We start from the raw sequence: 15,818 nt of genomic DNA, 5'->3' as shown, positions 1-15,818 counted from the left end.
GTTGTGTAAACAGAGCGGGCATTGTACAGGCCTTGGGGCTGCCCGGCGTCACCTGCCAATGCCAAGGAGTTATATGAGGGCACCTGGTGCGTATGGGATGATGAGAGTTGTCGTTCAGACTCGGAGGATTCTCTTTGGTGTCGCTTCTATGTATTGCACATGTCTCCTGATACTGGAGGTCGCTGAGCCCTGGAAGACTGATAAAAAATGCAGAGCAGATTATATTACTGTCCTGTAACCGAGCGCCCGGGAGCCGCCCGTGACGTGATGGAAAGTCCTCAGGGGCTCATTTTGTTGTGTCCTGACTTACATGGGATCAGAGCTATGAGGACAGACGTGAAGGGTCGACCGGCAGGATAACCTGCGCCCTAGATCACCCACCCCCTGCTGCTATGCTAGTGGTTATAGGGTCCCTGCTGGTCCTGCCCCAACACACAGGACATGGCTGAGGTGGGTATGACGGTGACCAGTCATGGGCAGGGCGTAGAGACCAACAAGTGGCAGAGTAATGACCCCCTTCATGAGCAGCCCCTTCTAGGCCTCAGGCACATGACAGTAGTCTATTATCTGCAGGTACAGGTCCGCCATTGCAGATAATACGCAGCCCTATTATATTCTATGAGGTGCACATACACATTTGTCCAGGTGTTCAGATTGCTTGCAGAAAATACTGTGTTACAGTCCCAACAAAGTGAATGAGATTTATTTAATATCATCCCCACAAAAACACTGCAAAAGAAGCCGCATGTAATATTTTCAGTGAAGACCCCGTGTTCCCTGTAGTATTATAGGGGGAGGTAGAAAAGGCCAAACATGGCAGATAAGCAGTGATAGATGGGATTGCATTTTCCCCCTTCGTTCCTCTCCCTCCTGGAGGGACTGGGCTCTGGGCTGGTTCGGGGGCACCCCGCGGCTATATACTGTATATATCTGCTGGCTGCACTTCTTACCCTGGACATGATGCTGTTAGTCTATGGGGACTATGGCTGATCTGCCTGTCAGGGCTCTGAAGCGTCTGCGCCCCTCTACCGTGCAAATCATGTGAAATCCATAGAAAACCAGACAAGGCTGCCGTTATATAAGCGAGCCGATCGTGTCCTCTGTGGTTTGTGTCCCTGTCATCTGCCGGGTAACGAGCCATCAAATGCTGCAATGTTTCCCCTATAGGGTGACCACGTGCGCCTGGGACTTGTAGTGATTTGTGGCGGACACTTAATGACAGTCTATGGACACGTGATGGATGGTTATATAACCGGGTGTTTGTTTTTGCGTCACGCCTTCAGAGAGGGTGCGAATCTTTGTCTCTTGGGTATTTATAGCCTGTGCCCATGGGGGGCTTGTTAAAGGGATTATTATGATTCTTTAATGAATCCTCTCTGCATCGGATAGGTTGTCTATTGCAGATCCACAGGGATCCGATACCTGATACTCCCCGGGATCAGCAGCCCATGTCATATCATTTTCATCAGTCACATGGCCTGATTGCAGCTCAGTCCCATTCAAGTGTCTGTAATAGTCACCTGGAATACCTGTATAATACACTATTATATTTTCACTGAAAGCCATATGTCTAGCCGGGACTGGAAACCCTAAAGGTAAGACCTGGATTTTGCAAAGTCAGTGCAGAATTGTCCCCATTCACTTCAATCTAAGGTTGTGCTGCAGATCGGGTCGGCCGCTTTTAGGGGAGTTCACGCTACCCTTCCTAAAGTCCATTGCTGTCTTCTGCCATAAGATGACCTCAATGGTCTTTCGCTATCACAGACTGATCCTGGGTCCTATTGACATGAATGTAAACAACATGGCGGAAGCTACGGTAGCTAGTTCGCGGTCAGTATAAAAACAACGGCAACCTTTAATTTAGGGGATGGGCCAAAAACATCCTCCCTTGTCCCTGGTGACACCGGTGTGATTGCTCCATGTTCCTCTCTGGACCTCTCTGTAACCTGCGAGTTTCTGGTGGAGGTATCAGGACTCCATTACGTTATGGCCGCCCTTTGCTCCCATGGATAGATCTTCCTATAATAGCGCGGTGCGGTCTCTGCGCCTTCCCTGGGTTACATAATCCATTTAGCAATCCTCCTCCGTCCGGTAAACGCTCAGTGTCAGGGCCGCGCTGTCTCAGACCTCTTTGTAATGTCTTTAGCACAGTGGCAGGACGGGACAGTCGCCTTGTCTGCAATGCTGGATAGGACGTGGCTTGTGTTCAGATGGGGCTTTATTTTGTTCCGAGCAGCGATGTTTAGGATGCAGATATGGATGGAACGTGGCATCATTTATCTGCAAAACTCCCAACTGTGCACAGTCTTTCCATCGTGTCCATAGTCCTAAAGCTAGAATTATAAGGGTATGTTCACATGGGCAGAATGCTTATTGGTTATTTGGCTGGGAGCCCGGGCTAAGACTCTGCTGCCGTGGCCCTCGGTTTACAGGTGCAGGTTTCGGCTGTTTGCTCGGCACGCAGATAAAGCCTCTTTATTGGGCCTTCCAGCAGGGCTTTGGCTCTGTTTTCTTTGTGCAAATTGGACGACATTGCTGGCGTGGAAGATACCGGTTGGGTATAATTTCGGACTATGAGTTTACCCTGTGCAGGTCGTGGGTTTGATTCAGCATATTGTCATTGCAGTGTGCTGCTTAAAATTCTTGACAATTACATACAATACAATACTACAATACCGTTCTCTTAGCTGATGGCATCTCTATGCAGACAATATGGCACTCGGCATCAAAGAATTAAAGGGGTCTTCCAAGGTGCAAAAATCTTAGCAGTGTATTCCTTACATTGGATAAGCTTTATTCCCCGGACCCCCTATTATTCCCTTTGCAGAGATCAGCGGAATGGTCTGCATGTGCGACCTCCCCTCCTCCGCTCTATTCTGCAGGTCCATAAGAGTACAGCGGAGTAGTCTGCATGTGCGACCTCTGCGCCCTCCACTCTTTTCTGCAGGTCCATAAGAGTACAGCGGAATAGTCTGCATGTGCGACCTCCCCTCCTCCGCTCTGTTCTTCAGGTCCATAAGAGTACAGCTGAGTAGTCGGGTGTCAGCAGGAGAGTCGGAGGAACAAGACTTACAGCCTCCCCAGCAAGGGTAATACACAGATCCCTGGGGGACCTGCATATATATTCGTAAGAAAGCTTATCCAGGGGAGGGAATGCAGCGGTCAGCTTTATTTGTCCCTGGATAACCCCTTTAAGCTGCAGGAGATGCCGAGGTTTGCATATTGCACATACTTGGCTCCACTCAATGCCCTGAAGTTGCCCAGAGCAAGGAAAACGTGTCTGCTTTCTTATAGAGATAGCACCAGGTCCACGGCTAGTGTCTGGCATTGCGGTTTTCAGCTCCCAGTCCACCTGATAGGTAATCGGTTGATAAGTGGGGGTGCGACACCCAGACCCTGCACTGATCAGCTGAGCTGACTGCCCCCGGACAATGAAAGTCACAGAGACAGAGTGATCCTGAAGCAGATCTGCTCCTATTCAGTAAGAGAACTAGAGCTGCAGCCCCCTCCTCTGTACAGTGGTGGCACCAGGTACTGCAGCTGATCAGGGTACTGGCAGATCTGTGCGGGGTCTGGGAGTCAGACCACACCAAATAAATTCTGATATTTTGTGGATTGGCCATCAGTAGGAGAAACCACTTGGGGCAGAAAACCCTTAAAGTGATCTTGGCCTGCAGGACCGGTGGGATGAGGGGAAGCTTCCATGTCTTGGAAAGTCGCCTTAAAGTCCATGTGACCGTTGCAAGGAGCGCTGCCATTATTCTAGGTGAGCAGGTAACGGGTGAATGTGCAGCAGCCTCTGCAATGTGCGAACATGACCTAAGGAGATGGCGGCAGGAATGTGAAGTATGTGCTAGGAGAAGTCGTCTGTTATCGCTGTCTCCACCACATTGGTCCAGACGCTGCGGCCTTGGGTGCAGTTTTTGACCTTGTTCTCAGTGTTTTTTTTTTTTTTTCCTTTATGGTATAAGCTCCTACATCGTTTCTTCAGTGAAGGATCTCGTCCTAATTTTGGCTTCAAGGAACCCCCTATGTGTCCCCCTTAAAGGGAATGTCTACCACCACCAAAATCTTTTCTATCCCACTTACATATTGTTGTAGGGGCAGTTAGTGATGTAGGGAACGGAACTTATTTTTTCCGTGTCAAAAAGACCGATCTTGTGTCCAAAATAATCTGCTTTTAATCTGTTTGCAAATGCAAGTTCAGTGCACCCGTGTGTGGCTGTGCCTTTAAGCCCCTCTGCACATGACTGTATGACATCTGGGTTTTCCCCGAATAGCACACTGACCCATTGATTTCTATGAGTCTGTACACATGAATGACACGGTCCGGTGTTAGGAGTTTGGGTGAAGCGCGCACAAACTCAATCTTTCTCAAGAATTCTTCAATAGCTTTGAGTACCAAGCACAATGCATTTCGGGCTGGACCCTTTCTCAGGTGCAGTTAAAACTGGTCGGTAGCCTAACTGGTTGCCCCTAAACTAAAGTCCCATACCACAAGCCATAACACAGAAGTGCTGCCACCAGATCCTTAAAGGGATCCTATCAGTCAGGCACTATTTTTTCTAGGTACCACATCGGAATGGCCTTAATAAAGGCTATTCCTCTCCTACCTTTCGTCACCTTCTCCGCGCCACCATTCGCCTACAATCCCGATTTTTCTAGGTATGCAAATTAGCTCTCTTGCAGCACTGGGGGCGGGCCCCAGCACTCAGACAGCACTGGGGGTGTCCCCAGTGCTGTGAGAGATCTCTCCAGCGCCGCCTCCATCTTCTTCAGCAGAGTCCTCTTCAGCCTCTTCTTCCAGCAGTGGCTTGTAATTTCTAGACTTCGGGCCTTGGGCAGAGCAGACTGGGCATGCCCGCTGGCCACGAGAAAATGGCCGCTCACAATACTGTGCAAGCAGCCATTTTCTTGTGGCCTGTGGGTATGTGCAGTCTCCTGTGCCCAAGGCCCGAGGCCTTAGAAGTTACAAGCCACCGCCAGAAGAAGAAGAGGACACTGCTGAAGAAGATGGAGTCGAGTTCTCTTGCAGCATTGGGGACGCCCCCAGTGCTGCGGGAGAGCTAATTTGCATGCTGGGATTGTAGACGAACGGCGGTGCGGAGAAGATGACGAAAGGTAGGAGAAGAATAGTCTTTCTTAAGGCCATGTCTGGACGCAGCTGTACTTAGAAGCAATGACAGTCCACGCGCAGCTGCCAATTAGTGGTAATGTGCAGTATGTGTCCAGGAGCCCCGTATGGCAGCACACTGTGTATATGGACGCAGCCATGTTCTTAGGCCACTGGAACTTTTATGTTGATGTAAAACTGTGTTCACATGGTGCATTTTGCACAAAAAAAAAAAGCCTGAATTTTCAGATCCCATTATTGTCAACGGGCTCCTATTTTAGCGGTCCGTATGTCCGTTGTTCTGGTCTAACAACATATGATACATGGCTGCAGATGAGAACATGGCGTATAATAAAGGAGCGGCAGGATAGTCACCATATTGGACACATAAGACGACTGTGCTTTATTATTTTCACCTCAGGCTTGTTTTTAAAGGAGATTTTTAAGGACTTTGATCTTCTGCAGCGCTGCAATAATGGAGACGTGGTGGTGACTGGTGCGGGTATAGCACTCACTGGTGTACGGCACATTACCCTGCAGTATAATGGAGGATAATATACACGGTATAGCGGTCTGGAGATCTGACCCCTCTGAACCAGAATAAGGTGGACTCGCATATGGCGGGAGACGTAAGTGTATGACAGTATGTTATAGAGGACGAAGGGGCAGACGAGACTGGTATATAGGTTCATGGGAAACTAAATCTCAGCACATTCTGTACTTAGGAGTCCAATGGGCGGTCCTACTCCATAATTAATAGACTTCAAGATAGTTGTCAGTCACTGAGTAGGACCGCCCACTGGACGCCCAGAATGTGCTGAGATTTAGTTTTCCATGGACCTATATACCAGTCTCGTCTGCCCCTTCTTCCTCTATATCATACTGTCTGCAGACATTACAGGTTTCCGTTACTCCATACCTAACCTGTCATACACTTACGTCTCCCGCCATATGCGAGTCCGCCTTATTCTTAGCTCAGGACCCTCTGGTTCTTATTGAAGAGACTCGGCAGCGTTTGGAGACTTTCTTACAGGCAATGTTCCATAGGGAAAAATATGCAAATTAGCCCGAATCCTCCAATCCAGAAACCCACCTGGTCCGAGTCTGTTCTTCACATCACCCAAGTGCTAAAAAAGGTACAGTCTATCCCTGAGCCCTGTCATGGGACCCCGATAATCCTCCCCAACCCTCCTAAGCTAGAAGGCCCTAAAAGAGTTCAGGGAGACCCTGACTTGCTCCTTATTGCCACCTGCTCTCTCACCCAAGGGTCTACCATGGAGCCTTACACCAGTGGCTTCTCCCATGGACAGAAGTATAGGGGTGCCGGAGCCTCAATGGGGCCACGCTGCTTCCTCTAGGCCTGGGGAGGGTCCCAGAAGTGCTGTAGGGTGCCCGTACCAGGGGACAGAGCAGGCTGCTGCCTAAATAAGATGTCTTAGATGTCCCTCAGGTGGATGCTGCTTCTTATTGAAGAGACTCTGATGAATGAAAACTTATTGGCAATGCCCTATGGGAAATCTACAAATGATCTCGAGGTTCCTGCCCTTTATCTGTAGGAGGGATTCGGGCCGGGCTGCTCTGCGTCTGTTCATGTTGGTTGATAAAGTTTTTTGTTTCTTTTGTAGCTTTTATGTATATAATAATGTAACTTTGTTTGTTTTTTACATTTCAGGTGTAATTTTGCTGCTGTAACCAAGACCTTACACCATGGAACCCGAAATCATTCGAATGTATTCCTCGTCCCCTCCTCCTCTCGACAGTGTTGCAGACGATGACGACGACGACGGGTTTGGAGAATTTGGAGGATTTTCTGACGTCAACAACTCTGGAATTGGATTTGCTGACTTTGATTCGGTCGGCTATCCCAAGACTAGAGAGGACTTTATGCCATCGAAACACTTTTTACCGATCCACGAGTACTCGGATAATGTAAATAACTTCTCCAGCCTTACCTCCATCACCGCCAACGAGAACATCTCCGAGATCGGCATTTCTAAGAAGGGACCTTGTCCGGTGTTTGAGACCAACATCAACCACGACACCACCCCATTCAACGTTGCTGCACTTGATAATAAAGGGAGCTCAGGGGAGAACGCAAAGTACTTAAACTCAGAGACCCTCCTTACTCGTGTCGACAATGTGGATTTAATAAGTCGAAGCGAGGAACAAATCGTAAGTACTTGTAATGGCGAGAAAGTCCACAGTCTGGAAAATCTGACCAATGGGTTTGCAGCGGTTGATGGCGACAACCCTCAGGGATTACAGGATCTGGACCGATTGGGCCATTCTAAAGGGTTTAAGTCAATCAGTTCTCATAGTACGGACTTAAGTATAGACTTTTCACCTCCGAGTCCCGGGGACGACTTTGCAGACTTTGCTACGTTTGCAAGCAGGGACTCAGTAGGTGCAGATGAGGCCCAGTTGCCGCCGCCCAAAGGTTCACATGAAGGACAGCCTCGAAGTATTAGCACTGAATCCAGTAGATCAGAACATGGCAGCGTCTCTGCTCCTACCGAAGTACTACAAGACCCGTTCCCTCCAGAAGAACCCGAAACGTTAGCACTTAATAGTGTTCCTCCTCACGAAGCGATGTGCGATCCCCTAGACTCTGATAGTATGCATTCACTGGATACCAAAAATACAGCAAAACCTACACAATGTAGAAAAGAGGAAGAACAGACTATGAATACAATAAGTTCTCTTTCTCACGATGAGTCACTGGAAACCTCAAAAGATGTCGAAAAGATAGAACTCGATCTCCAGAGTGGTCCAACCATGAACGAAGGTCACGAGGAGCCAGAATTTGAGGCTTTTGGAGATTTTGATGCTGCTCTTCCTGTGACAGACAATGTCGCGCCGGATACAAAACTCGTTCATGAACCTTTAGAGATGCCCTCGACGGAGGGGAAGGACGAGGACTTTGGGAATTTCGAGGATACAAATGTGGATTTTCAGGAGGAACAGGCAGGTCCTTCAGAAAAGTTGTCTTCTGAGGACCAACCTTCTCAGCATTGGGCTTCTGAGGAGCCGGATGAGTTTAGTGACTTTGGAAGTTTTGTGTCCTTGGCGAAAAAAGAGGAGTCGAATGTTAAAGCGGACTGCGATGACTTTGCTGATTTCAGTACGGCGGGTAACACTCAGCCACCTTCAGACTGGAATGCGTTTGAGGATGACCAGGAAGGAAATGCTTCTTCTTGGGCGGCCTTTGGAGATGAGAAAGTGGAGTCTTCTGCAGAGTCTGAAGACTGGCAGTCATTTAGGACAGACATTCCCTCTAACTCCAATGACTCGGGTGTCAGCGCACAAAGCAGCGACCTCCCTGCAGTTCAGGAACCGGAAACGACGTTCGTATATGAAGAGTCAACCGTGGCCTTTCAGGTAATGCTTGGAGGTTGGACTTGTTTCCTTATGGTAGTAGGTGATAAAGAATCCTAGAGTTACATGTGACTTAAAGGGATCCTATCATTCAGACGACGTTTTTTCTAAGTACCATGTCGGAATAGCCTTAAGAAAGGCTATTCGTCTGCTATGTTTTGTCGTTTTCTCCACGCCGCCATTCGCCTACAATCCCAGTTTTTGTTGGTCTGTAAATGAGTTCTTTCGCAGCACTGGGGGCGGGCCCCAGCACTCAGACAGCACTGGGGGCGTCCCCAATGCTGCGAGAGAACTCTCTCCAGCGCCGCCTCCATCTTCTTCAGGAACGGGGTCTTCATTCTCTTCTTCCGGCGGTGTCTTCTTACTTCTAGGCCTCGGGCAGAGCCGACTGCGCATGCCCACAGGCCCCGAGAAAATGGCTGCGTACAATACTATGTAAGAGGCCATTTTCTCGTGGCCTATGGGCATGCGCAGTCTGCTCTGCCCGAGGCCTAGAAGTAAGAAGACACCGCCGGAAGTGAATGAAGAGGCCGTTCCTGAAGAAGATGGAGGCGGCACTGGAGAGAGTTCTCTCGCAGCATTGTGGACACCCCCAATGCTGTCTGAGTGCTGGGGCCCTCCCCCAGTGCTGCGAAAGAACTCATTTACATACCGACAAGAACTGGGATTGTAGGCAAACGGCAGCGCAGAGAAAACGACGAAAGGTAGCAGACGAATAGCCTTTCTTAAGGCTATTCCGACATGGTACTTAGAAAAAATGTTGTCTGAATGATAGGATCCCTTTAAGGTTCTGTGGGACGAGTCTACTATGTTATCCATATGGCAGATATTGGGGAAGAGAGATCAGACATGTTCGATTTCAACATGACTGATCCTATGATCTTGTGGGATATAACCCACTGCCAGGGAAGTCGCAACTTATTTCCATCTTTCCTCTGACAATTGATGTTTGCTCATGCAACAATAATTCAGTGTCTTAAAGGGGCGTTCCAGCCCCTAATGTGTCTGTAATACAGCTGACCTCTGCACAGTCCTCAGTATCTGATCTGTCGGGTTTTACACTCAAACCCTTTGCACATGGTCTGCGGGCACTGAAAGCTGCTGCAGTGGATGAGGCATGGAAATAATAGGAGTAGAGCCCCAGCCGCTGTACAGCGGTGGTGGCCGAGCTAAAAAAACTGCAGCAGAATCTGCAACAGCAATCTGTGACATGCAGGAGTGTTTTTGCTGCTGTTTTTTTTTTTTTGCAGCGACGGCGGAAATCGGCCGTGTGATGTCCTTCAAAAAACAGAAGTCGAACGGCCATCGCACAGTCTATCTCCACTGTAGTGTAAATGGAGTCTGAGACTAAGGCCACACGGAGCAAATCTGAGCTAAAAGACATTGCAGAAAAACAGCAGCAAAAACACTCGTACACGTCACAGGATGTTGGTGCAGATTTTTCTGCAGTTTTTTTGCTCTCAGCTGCATTAAATGGTTAAATTCATTGTATGTAAATCAGGGTGAGTCACATGACTTATTTTTTTTATGTGTGTTAGAATGTAGCGTCAAAAAATCAGTCATGTTCTATTTTTGTACATTTTCGCGGATCCCTCAATAGACTCAAATGTGAATCATAAAAATGGGCGCGCCTTGAGGGTTAATAACAGTGAAAATGGCGTATGAATCTAGGTTGGGCGCTTTGGTTTGGGCCCTTAGGTTTGGATGCTTAGGCTGGGTTTACACTGTGCTTTTTTTTTTCTTTTTCCCAGAGGAGTTGTGTGCGTTTTAGTGTCAGTAATGAGTCGCTCCTAGTCTGCCCCCTCAGGCTCGGTTTATTGGCCATACAGCTGAGAGGTAGAGTCGCCGCACTGCTCATTACTGCGTTAAAAACCACATGCAGTTTTTCAGCAAAAAAATATACCCCCATTTGTAAACTCCTCAACCATTTGAAGCAAAGGCAACTACAGGAGCAGCCTGGCCCCTAGGGGGCGCCTCTAATTCCTGATATTTGGGCTGCACATACACTTGCCATTGCTTCACATGGGAAAGCCCAGGAGCGCCCGGACAATTACTGCACAATGGATGGGATGCCTCTTGTAAGGGCACCGTGTGCTGACGGGTTCTGCACTTACTCCGGACTGTCCCCCCGTCGCACCAGATGGGAGATCGTCTTTCCTTTTTGATGATATTCATGGATATTTCTATCGGACTCTCCTAATTATGAGGTCGTTCTCGGAGAATATTTTATCTCACCAATGTTTATTTGCTTACCTGCTAAAGTGAAAGGTGCTGAGAATGGGGCGACTGTCTTTCCAAAATAGCGCCACACCCGTTCATGGTTGTATGTGGTACTGCAGTGGAGCTGTAACACCCTACAGGACTTTATTCACCTATTAGGCCACAAACCTTCCTCTTATAGGTTTTCACTGTGTAGGTTTGGTGTCTGGTTTCGGCCTACAAATACTGATGCAGAATACTGACCGGCCCGAGTCACATTGGGGGTGTTTGGTTCATGAAATACAGACTGAAAGTATCTCTCAGAATGGACACTGAGCCAGAACCCGAACTCCGAGCCTCATAGTCCCATAGGTGCAAGTGCTGAAGGGCTGTCCTGGACTGCTGGAGCCCCCTGCTGGTCATTTATCACATCACAGTCTCCACACTGCTTCACTAGGCACAAGCCCAACATGGAGGAGAACAAGATGAGATGGGGCCCAAGTGTATACGGCTGCTGCCTGTCTGATGGGTGTTCTGTGTCCTCGTTATATTGGGGTTCGGGTCCCTGAATACTCCTGGTGACCAGAGTGTCCATGTCCACGGGCGTCCTGTGCGTGCCATGTGAGGGTTCACTTTATGGATGGATCAGAATATATATCCATTCTGCAGACCAGTGACCCCGTATACCAGTGACAGCGATGTATACAGATAGTCCTGCACCAGCTAGATAACCTTGTGTAAAGGCGTATCCACACCTGCCTATTGCACATCTGCAGTAGTGTCAGTATTTTATTGGATTGCAGTGCTTTTACCTGGTTTCGTTCCCGTTGCTGCTCCTTTATCTGCACAGGATGTGTTTTGCAGTTGCAGCCCGTCCCGCTGCAGCCAGGTCTGTGTCGTTCACTTCTGTATTTGTTCCGGGGTTTTTTCGCCTTTTATATTCCTCAATTACAAATGGGGTCAAAATATAAAGAAAAGACAATATAAATAAATATAGAGATCCGTATTGTGCCGTTATCTGTGTTTTCATCTACAAGTGTGAATGAGATCTAACCCTTCACGTGAATCGCATGTTTTTCCCGTCGCAGCATCTCTTACTGAGTCGTCTCGAGCGCGTTCTCCAGAGCTGCTTCCCTCCTCCTCCTGTGGCTGAGATAGAGGAGAAGATTTCACCCCTAGATCTTCTGCTATGCACCGAGCAGCCGGAGAAGACCTCAAAGTCCAAGTCTGCTGGCAGGTAGGATGAAGCGAGTGCCGCCATACTGTGGTCACTACACCCATCCACATGAGTGCCGCCATACTGTGGTCACTACACCCATCCACATGAGTGCCGCCATACTGTGGTCACTACACCCATCCACATGAGTGCCGCCATACTGTGGTCACTACACCCATCCACATGAGTGCCGCCATACTGTGGTCACTACACCCACCCACATGAGTGCCGCCATACTGTGGTCACTACACCCATCCACATGAGTGCCGCCATACTGTGGTCACTACACCCACCCACATGAGTGCCGCCATACTGTGGTCACTACACCCATCCACATGAGTGCCGCCATACTGTGGTCACTACACCCATCCACATGAGTGCCGCCATACTGTGGTCACTGCACCCACCCACATGAGTGCCGCCATACTGTGGTCACTACACCCATCCACATGAGTGCCGCCATACTGTGGTCACTACACCCACCCACATGAGTGCCGCCATACTGTGGTCACTACACCCATCCACATGAGTGCCGCCATACTGTGGTCACTGCACCCACCCACATGAGTGCCGCCATACTGGGGTCACTACACCCACCCACATGAGTGCCGCCATACTGTGGTCACTGCACCCACCCACATGAGTACCACCATACTGTGGTCACTACACCCACCCACATGAGTGCCGCCATACTGTGGTCACTACACCCATCCACATGAGTGCCCCCATACTGTGGTCACTACACCCACCCACATGAGTGCCACCATACTGTGGTCACTACACCCACCCACATGAGTGCCGCCATACTGTGGTCACTACACCCATCCACATGAGTGCCGCCATACTGTGGTCAGTACGCCCATCCACATGAGTGCCGCCATACTGTGGTCACTACACCCATCCACATGAGTGCCGCCATACTGTGGTCACTACACCCATCCACATGAGTGCCACCATACTGTGGTCACTACACCCATCCACATGAGTGCCGCCATACTGTGGTCACTGCACCCACCCACTTGAGTGCCGCCATACTGTGGGCACTGCACCCATCCACATGAGTGCCGCCATACTGTGGTCACTACATCCACCCACTTGAGTGCCACCATACTGTGGTCACTACATCCACCCACTTGAGTGCCGCCATACTGTGATCACTACACCCACCCACATGAGTGCCGCCATACTGTGGTCACTACACCCACCCATGAGTGCCACCATACTGTGGTCACTACACCCATCCACATGAGTGCCGCCATACTGTGGTCACTGCACCCACCCACATGAGTACCGCCATACTGTGGTCACTGCACCCATCCACATGAGTGCCGCCATACTGTGGTCACTGCACCCATCCACATGAGTGCCGCCATACTGGGGTCACTACACCCACCCACATGAGTGCCGCCATACTGTGGTCACTGCACCCACCCACATGAGTACCGCCATACTGTGGTCACTGCACCCATCCACATGAGTGCCGCCATACTGTGGTCACTGCACCCACCCACATGAGTACCGCCATACTGTGGTCACTGCACCCATCCACATGAGTGCCGCCATACTGTGGTCACTGCACCCATCCACATGAGTGCCGCCATACTGTGGTCACTACACCCACCCACATGAGTGCCGCCATACTGTGATCACTACACCCACCCACATGAGTGCCGCTATACTGTGATCACTACACCCACCCACATGAGTGCCGCCATACTGTGGTCACTACACCCATCCACATGAGTGCCGCCATACTGTGGTCACTACACCCATCCACATGAGTGCCGCCATACTGGGGTCACTACACCCATCCACATGAGTGCCGCCATACTGTGGTCACTACACCCACCCACATGAGTGCCGCCATACTGTGGTCACTACACCCACCCACATGAGTGCCGCCATACTGTGGTCACTACACCCATCCACATGAGTGCCGCCATACTGTGGTCACTGCACCCATCCACATGAGTGCCGCCATACAAAGCCCAACTCTATATTGATGTCCAAACATGAATAAGAAAACTAGTCGCACTATCACATAGGAAAGGGTGCGTGTCTGAGAAGCCAAGGACCTATTCATAGTAAAATCCCCAAAAATGGTAGCACTCCAAGATTGGAAAAATAAAGGGAAATGGACCTCACTCTCCCTCCTGTGCACTGGTTCAGGTATTCAACAGTGGCTTGGAAAAGGCTGAAACATTGCGCAGATGGCGAATAAAGTTTATCTTAATACAAGGCATATGGAGGGAAGTTCAGTCCGTTGGGGCTGAGTGTTCACAATACCGCTGTTCATGTCCGTTGCTGTCTTCCATCATAGTGTGACAACAACGGACATGAACTGTTGCAGAGAATGGACACAGAGTCAGCGACCATCAATAAGAACGGATACAGAATCGGTCTGCGACTGTTCTCTGCAACAATGTCACTTGTCATCCTATGACGGAAGACAGCAACGGACATTAACAGCGGCAGTGTGGAGAATTATATAGTAAGTGATATTCATACCGCTATCAGAGAGTTTCACTGCATATACGGTATATTAGTATGGTGTAGGGTGCCGCAGCCTTTAATAAAGCGCCCGGTGTACTAATAATAAATGACTACTAATCTGCCAGGCCGTGGCCTCCTCGCCCCACTCCACCCCCAGTCACATATTTGTCAGCCTGGTGTGGATCGTTGCTCGAGGCTCATGTTTACCACCAGACGAGGCCTCACTCAGATCTGCACCCCAATATCTTCCCTCCACTCACTGTGTATACTGAGCCAATGTTTGTCCTCGGCCTGTGGCGTCCATCTTACATGACCAGTGTGGGTGTTACTGTCCATATACACTGATCCTTATTCCACAAAATCCTATTAGCATTGCCCCCACATACTCGCGGATCTGCACAAAGCTTTGTATGATCCCATAAACTTGTATTGTTTCTATATAATATTTTCCTGCATTTCTCTGGTATTTTGCACACTGCTGCTATTAGATTGCTCTTCGTGTCGCAGTTATTAGCGGCCGGTGCAGCAGATGTGCGATCCTCTTGTACACAGCGGCGCCGGCCAAGCAGCGGGATTTCTCTAACGTGTTGATTTTCCGCAGCTTACGCACAGAAGTGCTGGACATATGGACGGAGCTGCAGGATATCCACGATGCCTACGGACTGAAGCACCAGTGGGGAGGTTCTCATAGCAACAAAAAGCTCCTGCGCTCCCTGGGAATCGACACCAGGAACATAGTACGTTGGTTGTTCTGTCTGTGCTATTGTCTGCTGCTACATAAAGGCTCCGTAGGGAAGGAGCGAGGCGGCGAACGAGCAGATCCCTGGCAGACATCTGGACGCAACGTTGTGGGTCAGTAATCCTTAACCCCATCATGGAGCGTCCAGCGGCCTGCGTGCTCTGCCAGTGCTCTGTGGGGCTATGAAGTACCCATCGGGGCTTCACCATTTATATTCTCTACAAATTTTGATATGTCATAAATGACTCAGAAACAGATATGGCTCCTGTAAACCAAACCATGTGAACAGGCCCTTATGCTATTTACTAGTGCGGGAGTAACAGGTGTGCATATGTGTATATATATACAGTCCTATGAAAAAGTTTGGGCACCCCTATTAATCTTAATCATTTTTAGTTCTAAATATTTTGGTGTTTGCAGCAGCCATTTCAGTTTGATATATCTAATAACTGATGGACACAGTAATATTTCAGGATTGAAATGAGGTTTATTGTACTAACAGAAAATGCGCAATATGCATTAAACCAAAATTTGACCGGTGCAAAAATATGGGCACCTCAACAGAAAAGTGACATTAATATTTAGTACATCCTCCTTTTGCAAAGATAACAGCCTCTAGTCGCTTCCTGTAGCTTTTAATCAGTTCCTGGATCCTGGATGAAGGTATTTTGGACCATTTCTTT

General features: G+C 49.1%; 1 protein-coding gene across 2 annotated transcripts in view; it reads left to right on the top strand.

Annotated features, from left to right (window-relative positions):
* AFTPH (aftiphilin) overlaps positions 1–15,818 on the top strand; it is a 48,839-nt gene that overhangs the window by 11,484 nt on the left and 21,537 nt on the right. For both annotated transcript variants that reach the window (XM_075266959.1, XM_075266958.1), the window contains exons 2-4: positions 6,786–8,491; positions 11,776–11,924; positions 14,998–15,133. In XM_075266959.1, the coding sequence (XP_075123060.1) occupies positions 6,821–8,491; positions 11,776–11,924; positions 14,998–15,133 (1,956 nt within the window). In that variant the 5' untranslated portion in view covers positions 6,786–6,820. The remainder of the gene's footprint in view (positions 1–6,785; positions 8,492–11,775; positions 11,925–14,997; positions 15,134–15,818) is intronic.

The sequence above is a fragment of the Leptodactylus fuscus genome, chromosome 3, assembly GCF_031893055.1.
Source record: "Leptodactylus fuscus isolate aLepFus1 chromosome 3, aLepFus1.hap2, whole genome shotgun sequence".
Taxonomy (NCBI): Eukaryota; Metazoa; Chordata; class Amphibia; order Anura; family Leptodactylidae; genus Leptodactylus; species Leptodactylus fuscus.
The sequence above is the reverse complement of the archived record's forward strand: the minus strand, read 5'-3'. Positions and strand labels throughout refer to the sequence as shown.